This window comes from Psammomys obesus, unplaced genomic scaffold, assembly GCF_907164565.1.
Source record: "Psammomys obesus unplaced genomic scaffold, mPsaObe1.curated_primary_1811, whole genome shotgun sequence".
Taxonomy (NCBI): domain Eukaryota; kingdom Metazoa; phylum Chordata; class Mammalia; order Rodentia; family Muridae; genus Psammomys; species Psammomys obesus.
The window spans coordinates 9244672-9256845 of record NW_026595981.1 but is presented as its reverse complement, the minus strand read 5'-3'; the positions used below and the strand labels follow the sequence as shown (position 1 = coordinate 9256845).

The window sequence follows — 12174 nt, the reverse complement described above, 5'->3', positions numbered from 1 at the left end:
AAAGATTCCTGTGAAAATCCTGGCTAGAGCTGGGGAGATGGCTCGGTTGGCAAAGGGCTTCCTGTGCAAACATAAGGACCTGGTGCCATTCCCAGAACCCACATGAGAAACGCTGGGTAAGCACTCCTACGGGGAAGCAGGCAAGGCTGACTGCAGAGCTCACCTCGCCCTCCGCTCCTCCAAACCCAATCCCCCGGTCTCATCCACAGCTCTGCAGCCGAAGCCCTGCTGCAGCCCCCTTCCCCCGACCCCAGCTGCAGTCTCCCACCCCTTTGCTCCACAGGCACTCCCTGGGAGCCCACAGGTAGTCTCAGGGCAGATCTTTCACTCTCCCCAAGTCTCATCTTCTGGTGTGGCCTCTCCTCACTCTCCCCATTCCCAGGGCTCTCTTATCTTTGGTACATGACAAAAAGAGAAACGTGAACACCAAGCCAGCCACAGACTAACTGTTTTTAATCTACAGTAGTAGTTCCCTGCCTGCAAAATAGCTAGGGTAATGGTGGCCCAAAACTTGTGGGAGAAACCGGTATCTGATTTGGCTTAAGGCCCACTCCACAAGACGGAACCCATACCCAACACTGCTTGGGCGACCAAGAACCAGAAACTGGATAGCCCAGGGGCCTTTTCCTAGCCCATAGGAGAGGAGGACGACAGAGTGTAAGAGAGGGGATGGAGGACACCAAGGAAACATGATCGAAGCTCATATGAACTCGGCCTGAAGAGGTCTGCACCAGGCCCTCTGTGGAGATATGGCTTCCAGCTTAGTGGGTTTTTTATGGAGTTCCTGAGTGGATCTCTGTTACGCCTTCTCTTGGGCTCCTTTCCTTGTCCAACTCTGATGTGTTTTTGTTTCATGTTATCCCTTAGAAGCATGTTTGTCTTCTAATGAGAAAGGGAGTGGATCTGGATAGGAGATGGGAAAAACTGGGAGTAGAAGAGGGAGAGTGAACCATAATCAGAATGTATTATATGAGAAAAAAGTATTTTCTTCTCCATTTATTTATTTAGGTTTTTTGAGACAGGGTTTCTTTGTGTAGCCCTGGCTGTCCTGGACTCACTTTGTAGACCAGGCTGGCCTCACACTCACAAAGATCTGCCTGCCTCTGCCTCCCAAGGGCTGGGATCAAAGGTGTGCCGTACCATGCCCAGAAAAAATTTATTTTCAATAAAAGGAAAAAAATAAAGAAATGCCAGGCATGGTGGCACACACTTGCAACCTCAGCACTGGGAATCCCTGGGCCCTTTCAGCCAGGTCCGGGCCTGCTTAAGTTCCAGGCCACTGCTTTCTCCCCACCTGGGGAGTGACCCCCAAGGCTGTCCTCTGACAGGAACACCCCCCCTCCCTAAAAAAGGCCTCCTGGTTAAACGTTAGCACGGGATGTAACCGAGCACGCGGGGTCTAGCGCCTTCCAAGCGCCTCGTCCTGCGTTCGCCCCAGCGACTGTTGTGTGGAAAGAGCTGCAGTCGGGAGTCTTCCCTGCTAAGGAGGGGGCTCCTTCAGAACAGACCCTGAGACAACTTACACGCCCAGTTTCACAGTGTGTACACACAGCAATCAGAGCAGTTGTTTATTAGAATGTAGACAGAGGAGAAAAGCTTTGTACATGCCATCCTTTAACATATGGACCGTGTTCCACATCACACCTAAGACAGCTGCTTTGGGGGGCTTGTGACATTCACCAGGTTACTCTGTTATGGCTCTGACGTGAGAGATCACAGGTAAATGCTCTTAAGCCACTTGCACTATTTTCGCCATATGAAGAATGGAACTAGGTAAAATTTTTATTATGATACTTTGTTAGAGAGGCAAAGTGGCTTAAGATCGAGCTGTTTCACATAAGCCCTATTTATTTCCTTGGCTGGACTGTGGAGAGAGAGGGCTTTTCAATATTATTTGGTGCACCCTTTTCCAAGGAAATGGACCTAGTCTAGACGTAAAGCCACACACTACACACATCTTGACCACCATCTGGCATCGGCTGGGATGTTTGCAACAGGTTGCAATGGCCCCTTCTTCATGATGAATGTCAGAGTTCATTCGTTAACTGTTCCCAAAGGGTGTCTGACCTCAAAGGTACTAGAATTCTTAGAGCAGCCCAAGACGCAAAGCAAGCCTTTCAGACTTCTGTTTTCAAGAAATCTTTTTGATGACACATAAATAGAAAAAAAAAAAAAACTGGAAATAAGACCAAAAATAAAAACAAGCAAAATCCAAACACCTAAAATATGTATAGCAACAGAAAACATTAAGACGTGTTTCCCAGATGGGAAGCTAGCTGGCAGACTCAGAGAAGGAAAGCTCCGATGACCCGAGTGCGCCTGGAGCCTCTTCTGTCTCAAGCATGCCCACACAGGTCACACACCAGTCCACAGGGCAGAAAACGCGAGGCACAGCACCCAACCAAGTGCTTATTAATGGCCGCTCAGGCAGTGGGTGAAACTGCCTAACACAAAGCACAGTGCGGAGATGAGTAACCTTGGTTACTGTTTCCAAGGACACCGGGCTCTTGGCTAACAAGAGCTGAGCCGAGGTGAAGCTGAATGCATTGTGAGTCATTTTAATACACACATGCAAACAAAATCGGCCGGCTGATATTCTGCACTCCCCAAACTTCTGGCGGGGTTATCCAACTAAACGTTTGAAGCATTAAACAGTCAATACTTTCATGGTAAAGGCTTTTTGCTTACATCCACTGACTTCTCCTCTGGCACTTCCTGAGGAGTGACTAACTCGATAGTAAGAGATTTTAACTTAGGCGTTCTGGACTACATCTAGGAGTGGCGACAATCTAGCTAACAGGTACTTTAGCAGCTGCCATCGATACCAGCCACTGTGCAGAAGGCTCCCATAGCATTTCCAGAAAGTGCTTCAGCAGTGTGAACGCAGCTACACTGGGAACATTCTTAATGCTAAGGTCAATCCTATTACAGGTTCTACAAGGAAATAATCTAGAATACAGACTGGAGGCCCGTTTGTTACTCTGGGCCATGGTGAGACACTAGTGAGTTCAGCAGAAAAGCCTGCTGAAAACCAGTCCACCCGTGTGTGTGGAGCCTCGCAGCCCACAGGCCTGGGGAGGGAAAGGCCATGTGGTCACAGTACAGACCGCTGCCTGGACGCTGGAAGCTGGAGATGACATCGTGTGGGAGGGGCAGATGAGTGAATGGATACATCAGCTCTTCTCCCTGCATTCTGGTCTACAGCAAGGCCAAGGGGAAGCGGCATCAACAGAAAAGAATCCATCTCTTGGAGAAAATACACAGGAACAAGGTGGAGCAATACAGAATGCCCTTAGCTTCTGTCCTGGAAGGGGAGATGGCGAGTCATGCAAAGGCAGCAGTGAGAGAGGCAAAAGCCGACATTGTAGATTTCCAAATAAAAACTAAGGTCAGTGAGGCCTGTAAGATGCAAAGTCCTTCCCAAAGCCCAAAGCCAACGTGCCAGAGAAACAGGTGTCCCAGACTGCTTGGCTTCTCCTGAGAATTACACCCTTCAACCACTTGAGCTTTTCTTTTCATAGTTTTATGCGTTTTCTTTATGTGACAAACTTCTACACCAGCATGAACCTTTTCCTTTGAAAATTCAGAGCTGTTGGTAACTGCTTTCCTCTGCTGCATCTGAGATACACACACGCACACACACCCCTCCCTTATTGTTCTTCTCACTAGGTCAGTGGTTCTCAACCTATGGGCTGTGACTCCTGGGGCTGGGGGTAGAACAGTCCTTTCACAGGGGTCACCTCATTGGAGAACACATGTATTTACATTATTATTCAGAACAGTAGCAACATTACAGTTACGAAGGAGCAAGGAAAATAATTTTGTGGCTAGGGGATGTCACAATAAATATGAGGAACTGTCTTAAAGAGTCACAGCATTAGAAGGTTGAGAGCCACTGCGGAAGGCCAGAACTCCACTCTCACCCTGAGGCCATTCTCGGGTATCTCCTGAAACCCTGCAAAGTACAGCATTGCTGGCTCTGTGCAGTCATCTTTGGGAGTGTGGAGAGAGGTCACTATAAAAAGATTTCATCCCACGGCTGTTACAGATTTTGTCTGAAGGGAAAACACCGCGCTTTGTGCCAGACTTGATGCTGAAGTCAAGCAGCATGTTCTCAATAAAGGCTCCAAGGAGAAGGACATGCAGGACACAGACTCTGGGACTGTCAAAGCAGGGAGGGGCTCCTTGAGCGCTGAGTTTCAGGGAAGGGAAGAGGATGAGGTGTGATGAGAGGTGACTGCAGTGTCCTCCTTGCCTGCTGCCATCCAGTGGAGACCAGCGAGCGAGCAGTGTTTTCTTTACCAGGACAGCGTGGGCTTAATCATGAGTCCCCTTTTATTCATCTCACGTAGAATGCAGTGAAATGCGCTGTGCTTCCTGGGACCGTAATGTTGGAGATATAAACGAGAACTGGCTGGACACAAACTTGCAGACTCTAGTCCGGGGATAATGTATTTTTTCTTCTTTTGTTAATTTTTCACATCTTAAACACTTTAGCAGCAGATTACTCCTCACAGAGAACTGTGGTCCACATTTTAAAATATCTTAAGTGAACAAAAGAGACAGGATATGGTGTCACATGCCTGTGATCCAGCACTAGGGAGGCAGAGACAGGAGAACTGCTGCAAATTCAAGGTCAGCCAGGGGTATGCATCAAGACCCTATCCTTAAAAAAAAAAAAAAAAAAATCAAACCAACATCAAAATAAAAAACGAGAGGAAGATAAGCAAGTAAGTGTCCGGTGCCTCGTGCAGTTTGGGTTTAGCTATTTACCTCAAGTCTCAAAGAGGGGCAGGCAGAAGCAGTGATCAAAGGTTGTCTGATGGGCAGCTTTCCACCCTACCTCTTGGGGAATACTTCAAAGAGACTGATGGAAGGGAACTTTGCAGTGCTTGCATTCTATTTATTGATCCCTGTCACCCCAAGTCATGTGACAGAAATAACCAAAAGTCATCTGGAGCTTCACTGAGCAGCTTTTCAGAGCAGATCTGGCAGGAGGAGGCCGGGAGGCTTGGGTTCAACACAGTTGATCCAGAAGTTGGCACAGCTGGCATGGTACTGGTGTCCTCCATAGGCCAGCTTGAAACTGTCTGTTTCCGAGTTGAATGCCTGCCAGAAATAGAGAAATATGGGGCAAGTCAGGTTCTTTCTACATCTAAGAGCTTGTCAGCAGCAACCACGGGCACTCCCCAGGTGTCACGGAGGCTGAGGCCCAAATGGCACACAGAGATAAAAGCTGAGCAGGTTGCTATAGGATTCAAGTAGGAAAGTTTTATTTATTTTACTGCTAATTAAAGGTATATAAGTTGGTACCATTCAACCTAGTTTCAGCAAAGGGCCTAATCTTCACAGAAAAAGCAGGCAGAGGTTACAGGAGTGAAGGAAGGGGCAGGACACAGGAGCTAAAATAGCCAAGGGCTGTGGGTAATTGTCTCCCTCACTGTAAAGGCCACCCTTCCTGGAGGCTGCCATTGCTATATAACACGTAGCCCCTTAGAGATCTATGGCTAAGGACAGTCCTATCAGGACTGAAAACATTTAAAAGAGCTAGAAATCAACTGATATTAGTTCTAATGCACTGGTTCTCAACCAGCTGGTAGTGACCCCATATCAGATATTCTGCATATCAGACATTTATGTAACAATTCATAATGGTGGCGAAATTACAGTTATGAAGTAGAAACAAAATAATTTTATGGTTGGGAGTCACCACAACAGGAAGAAGTTTATTACAACGTCACAGCGTCAGGAGGGCTGAGAACCACCAGTCTAAGGCCATTGGGAGTTAACAACTGAGTACAGGCGAGAGTCCGCTCATCTGAAGCTCCAGTTACCCACGGAACACTCTGCAGTTTCTTTTCTTAAACACCGCAGATAAAATCCTAAAACCCAAATGATTTGTTTTTGTCCGTCATCCACTGAATCCTGAAGCTCTCCAATCTCTACGTCACTACAACTTGGAGTCCTCCTGAAGCTGGTGCTGATTCGTGGCAGAGAAAAATAACGACCACACCAGGAGCCGATTAGCAGCTACGAGCATGCACACAAGACAAGCTACGAGCGGCTCCACACAGACACATCGGCTGAGCTGAGCAAACGTTACAGGGACAGAAATGAGTCAGCGGGGGATGCAGGACTGGCACAGTCCAGGACGACAACACAATTATCTGTTGTCCCCTCACACACAAGACTGAGATGGAGACACTAAAGTACCCTGTAACTGGCTCATACTTTTTTAGGCTGTTCTTCTGCAGGCTTCTCTTCTTTCTGAAATGTTAAAATCATAAGGTCAAAAAAAAAAAAAAACAAAAAACAAAAACCAACCAAACAAAAACAAAAGTCCCTAGAACTCTTGCTTCCAGGTGAATCCACACCGACTTGACCTTTTCTCTCCCGCCCACCACTGGCTGAATGCTTGCTCAGCAGGGAGGGCAGGACTTTGTCCACGCCCTCAGCCGCTTCCCTCACTGCCCTGTGGAAAAAAACAGATCTGCTTCTATGGAACTTTGTAGACTTCAACATCCCCACTGCTGGTCACAGAGCTTGTTGAAGGGGGCTACATTCAGCTGCCCCCCAAGTCATGTTAGGAATGAACGTTGCCACTTGAAGAGGGAAGGCAAGGACTTACCCGGCTCCTGGAGTCCACATTTAAGAGACACACCCCGCAAGCCAGCTCCTGAGCATTTTTAATCCCAGGCCGTAACATACAGGAGGAAAAATCCAGTGAATTTTCATCTGGCTGAGGATGACAGAGAAAGATGGCTCAGGACACAGCAATTTCGAATGCTATGTAGGCCAACTACAAAGTTAAATCAACTAATAATACCAGCTCCAGGCCCTGCCAAGGAGTGGCTATGGTCCATCTGCTAGCAATGGCCATGGGATAGGACCACTCTCTAGCGTTAGGGACCCCGTGATCTAGGGGGTGTCAAGCAATACAGGGCCATTAGTGCTCCATTACTTAGTTTGGGGTAAGTTGCTGGGTGTTCAGGCACTCAACAGACACAGTTAGAGAATGCTTCCTGGAACTCAGAATCATCCTGCCTGAGCACTGAGACTACAGGAGGTGAGGGTGATGGGTCAATGGGTTGATGGGTCGGGAATAGGATAAGGGAAGGATGTTTAACACAGAGCAGCACAAAGCTAAGACACCTAAGCAAAAGTCCAGCTACGAGACAGAATTGAGGGTGAGCCAAGGAGTGGGTGGGCAATGAGGGCACAACATCAGGGGTCCAGAATGGAATGGAGGGAGGCGAGACAGGAGCACACACGCATCACAGGTACACACTTCTCAAGGCAGTGTCACCAGCAGGCAGGGGGCTGGCAGACCTTAAGCCATGCCTTAAGGACTGGTGGAAGGCAGAACCAAGGCAGCACTGGGGAAGGGCGGGAGGACTCATGCAAGGACTGGGGAGGCGGCAGACTCCAGGCGCTGGGGCACGGACAGCTATGAAAGGAAGGAGGTCTGGGCACATGAGAAGATTCTCTTTAAGCCCAAACAGAGGAGATGATAGTTTGGTTTGGGCTCGGTTGTCAGAAGCACACGGGGTAGGGACGTGCAGCCCAGCTAAGGCTAGCAGAGACTTGAAGTCGGCAGCTACAGACAGTAAAGGGAATACCTGCCTGGCAGGCTTAGGCTAAGGACTCCGCTCTCTACAGGCATTATCTAGCTTATCCCTTCCCAAACGAACAAACAACCAAGCACAAAAAAACCTATAAAACATGGTGAGTGTGACGATTAAAGGGGTAGGTCTCAATTTTGAAAAAAAGGTATCAATTTTTTTAAGATTAAATATGCATTTGCCGTATGAGCTTGCAATTTTATTCCTAGATATTTATCTAAGAGAATGGAAAATATGTCAATAAATCTTGTTCAAAAAAAAAAAAGCATTCATAGCAACTGTATCCATATTAGCCAAATCTGGCACTAACAAGTGTCTAGTAATAAGAAAACGGATAAACAAGTCGTAGTATGTTGATACAATAGACTGTTACTCAGCCAGGAAGCAAAGTGATATTTAATCCACATGGCTGCATTTCAGTATTATGCTACTAAGCAAGCCAGGCACAAGATGCTATCATGTGACATCACTTCACAGTTATGAAGTATTAAAAAGGGGCTAGAGAGATGCTCTTCCAGAGGACCTGGGTTCAATCCCAGCATCTACATGGCAGCTCATAACTGTTGGTAACTCAAGATCTGACACTCTCAGAGACATACATGTGTGAAACAGGCAAAACAGCAATGCATATAAATAAAAGTAAATTATTATAAAGTAGTAAAACAAAGAAATCTCTGGCTGTGGAAATCAGGTCAGTGGTGGCTTTTGGAATTAGAACAGGGGTTGAAACAGCAAGAGGGAACTTTAGTTAGGGACAAAAATATTCTGAATGTTTTCCAGGCCTCATGGCACAGGACCTTAATTTCAGCTCTTGGGAGGCAAAGGCAGACAGGTCTCTGTGAGCTGGTGTGAGGCCCATCTGGTCTATGAGGGAGTTCCAGGCCATCCAGGGCTACATAGTGAGACTCCTCTTAAAAACCAAAACTGAACCAACCAGACAAAACCTTGGAAAAAAAAAACAGCAGAGAATATGTTCACCTCATTGTAAATTCCATATTGCCAAATGATTTTCATTTTTGCCCATCTTTTGGATTCATAGTCAACTTTTGTTTCCACAAGTAAATAGAATACTGGCGTGAGGATTGGTGATCTAAATTTTTAATCACTTTTATATGTACGGGTGTTTTGCTTGCTTGTACTTCTGTGTGCCACATGCAGGCAGTGCCCATAGACCCCAGAAGAGGGCGGCAGACCCCTGGAACTGGAGTTAAAGATGGTTGTGAGCAGCCGTGTGGGTGCTGGGAACTGAACCTGAGCCCTCTACAAGAACAGCCCATGCTCTTAATCACCGAGTCATCTCCCCTGACCCTAAGTAGACCTCACTAAACTGAAACAACCAAAACATGTTGAAGACTTCACTGGTCAAAGACTTGAGTGTCTGCCAGGCACCGGCTCATTTCCTTAGCTTTTGTGCTGTTCACAGGCGATGGCTTTGGACACATTTAAGATCTGCATTATCAGCACTTTTCTAGCCACGTTCTTAAATGTAAACAGCCAGCAAAACAATCAGTCAAGCCCCAGCGAAACATTCGCTGACTTCCGTGTTCTAAGCACCTCTATCATGGCTGACTCAAGCTTGCTGTGGGACATCACTGAACATGGAGCTGGGAAGAGCTGCCCAGCAGCAGAACCACTGCTCTAGGCTGACCCTCTTCGCATTTATCCAAGACTGCTCTGGTTTTAACACCCTAGTCCTGAGCATCGGGAATAGTTTGACATCATGTTACTGGATCAGAGTCTACTGGAGAAATGATTAGAATATGGGAAAACTGGGGCTAATGAAATTAATAAAAGCCCTTTAATATCTGTTTATGGGGGACACAGGAAAGCAAATGGAAAGGACACACTGCGGTCTGCCCTGAGAACAGTAGGCTCTGCATAAATCACCCCGTGGTTAGTCTTCCAAATGATAAAATTAGCTCTCTTAGCTAGGTGGTGGTGGCGCATGCCTGTAATCCCAGCAGCTAGGAGGCAGAAAAAACAAACGAAAATAGTCCTCTTAAACATACACCCATACGCAGAGGACTATATGTAATGCACAGTAGTAACGTGTCACCGATCAATGGCCAAATGATAAGTCACGCCTGCTCTCGACTGCTGTGAACTGACTGTCAGCTCTGGCAAGTACTTCACATATTTAGTAAGGATGAAAACATAGTTACATATATAGCATTTTATTTTTTAAGTATTTACTTTTATTTTACGTGTATGAAAGTTTTGCCCACATGTCTTTGCATAGCGCACGTGTCCAGTACGACTGAATGCTAGACGGGGGGGTCAGATTCTCTGAAACTGAAGTTACAGGTGGTTGTTAGCCACCATGTGGGGGCTGGGAGTTCAATCCAGGTCCTCTTTAAGAGCAGTATGGTGGCTTGAATAAGAATGGCCCCCTCAGGGTCATATATCTGAATGCTTAGTCATCAGGGGGCAGCCCTACTTGAGAAGGCCTAGGAGGAGGGGTGGCCTTGTTGAAGGAAGTGTGCCACTGGGGGTGGGTTTCAAGGTTTCAAAAGTGCAAGCCAGGTCCTGCTCTCTATGGATCCAGATGGAGAACTCTCAGCTCCTTCTCCAGCGCCATGTCTGTCTGCCCGCTGCTGTGCTTCCCTCCATGACGACATGGACTAAACCTCTGAAACTGTAACCAGCCCCGGTTAAACGCTTTCTGTCCCAAGAGTCGCCATGGTTCGCGGTGTCTCTTCACAGCGATAGAACACTGACTAAGACACACGGCAAGTGCTCCTAACTGCTGAGCCGTCTCTCTAGCACTGTACCCCAGCTCTTTAAAGGAATGTGGGGTTTACAGAAAGTTGGCAACAGTTAAAGGTTCCTGAATATGAAACCACCAAACGTTGATTCAGAATCAAATGCTAATGAACCTGAGGCAGATTGCACTGCACATGCCGCTCACCACGTCAGTGAATGTTGCCTCAAACACCTCGTCAGATCCCAGGCCCTGCTGTAAACTGCAGAGTTCTTACTGAACACAGGAAGTTTTCTGATGTTTTTCCAAAACAAAGTATTTTAAATACAGAAAACACTCACTGCAATCTCACCAGCAGAGAGCCCACACCCCACTGCAATCTCACCACACCTCACGCCTCATGGCCTTTTCCACCAGAGAAACGCCTGCATTGACCACAAGAGGGAGCTTCAGCCCACAATCACCCAGAGCATAAAAGGGTTTTGCTGTGTAACATTCCTTTGGTTTAATAAGATACTAAGCCACATTTTGGAGTTGAAACTGTGTACTTTCTTTACCTAACCCAGGCATCCCTACATAGGTACTACAAATGGGGCTTTTTTGGGTGGAAAAAAAGTAATACAGCTGGTGGGTTTGTTTGGTTTGGTTTTTGGTTTTATGAGACAGGGTTTCTCTAGGTAGTCCTGTCTGGCCTAGAACTCACTCTGTAGACCAGGCTGGCCTCAAACTCACAGTGACACACCTGCCTCTGCCTCCCCAAGTGTTGGAATCAAAGGCGTGTGCCACCACAACTGGCTGTGGCCACTCTTATAAAGGAAAGCATTTAATTGGGGCTGGCTTACAGGTTCAGAGGTTTAGTCTCTCTAGCAGTGACATGCTGGCTTTGGGCATCTCATGCCGACTTGCTAGGTTTTTTAGAGTTGTGTGGCAGCTGGACTAATGGGCTCAGGGTTGTGTTCAGATGCTACTGACATTTCTATGGCTCTCTCTGTTGGCTCTGTTACAGTAAAGGCTTGTTCATGGCAATCTATGCCTTATATTTCTGTGGGGTACATGCCATTCCTCACGCAGTGGGTAATTCAAGTTGAGGTTTGTAGACTGAGGACCCATGTGCCCATTCTCAAGAGGAAATGACCTGGCATAATCTAGAAAAGTATCTGAACAGAGAACAATTACTGCTCTGTCACAGCTACCCTGGTAAAAATAGCAGCTATAACTGAAGTGCATGGCTAATCAGGAAGTGAACTCTTGGTATTCACGTATACTCTACACACATCCAGACACCGCAGGGTGAGACGAGGACTCTCTGGGCCATTACGTGTGTCTGAAAAGCCAGTCCAGTTATGCTCAAGAGTCTAGGTGTGGGTGCTGGGAATGGATGTTTACAAACAGAGTCTGAGGAGAAGGCATGAATGTGAAGCCCCTTCTCCATTTACCTCACATTTTCCCCCTGTGGAGTTAGAGCCACCAAATGTTAGTGGGGCAGAACATTCTAGGTAAATGGGTGACAAGCTGCCTTCAAAGTAACACAATCAAATTCCTTGGCTTCCTTTAAAAAGGTCTGGACAAAGTGATGCTCGGTGTGAAAACTTGCAGCTGAGGAGACTGGGAAGACGCGCAGGAAGCTGTCTGGGAGGATTTCATGGTCCACATCTTGTCAGGGCACAGGGCACAGACGGGGCCAAAACTCAGCAGGTAAGAAAAGTCACAAAATCCATGGCACAGTGTAACTCAGGTTTTGCAGTGTGTGAATAAAGTGGTCTGGTGTGACAAAGCAGAGCCTAGAAGGCAAGCCCTTTCCATGAACAGTGAGTGGCAGAGCACAGGTGCCTGGGAGTTGGGGCAGATGCA

General features: G+C 47.1%; 1 protein-coding gene across 15 annotated transcripts in view; it reads right to left on the bottom strand.

Annotated features, from left to right (window-relative positions):
- Positions 1-1543: 1543 nt before the first annotated feature.
- Synrg (synergin gamma) overlaps positions 1544-12174 on the bottom strand; it is a 76345-nt gene continuing 65714 nt past the window's right edge. For 10 of the 15 annotated variants that reach the window (XM_055619504.1, XM_055619506.1, XM_055619510.1 and 7 more), the window contains 3 exons: positions 6629-6739; positions 6232-6267; positions 1544-5109 (listed from right to left, as the gene is read on the bottom strand). In XM_055619504.1, coding sequence (XP_055475479.1) covers positions 4978-5109; positions 6232-6267; positions 6629-6739 — 279 coding nt within the window. In that variant the 3' untranslated portion in view covers positions 1544-4977. The remainder of the gene's footprint in view (positions 5110-6231; positions 6268-6628; positions 6740-12174) is intronic. The other 5 variants (XM_055619509.1, XM_055619514.1, XM_055619518.1 and 2 more) reach the window with 1 other exon arrangement.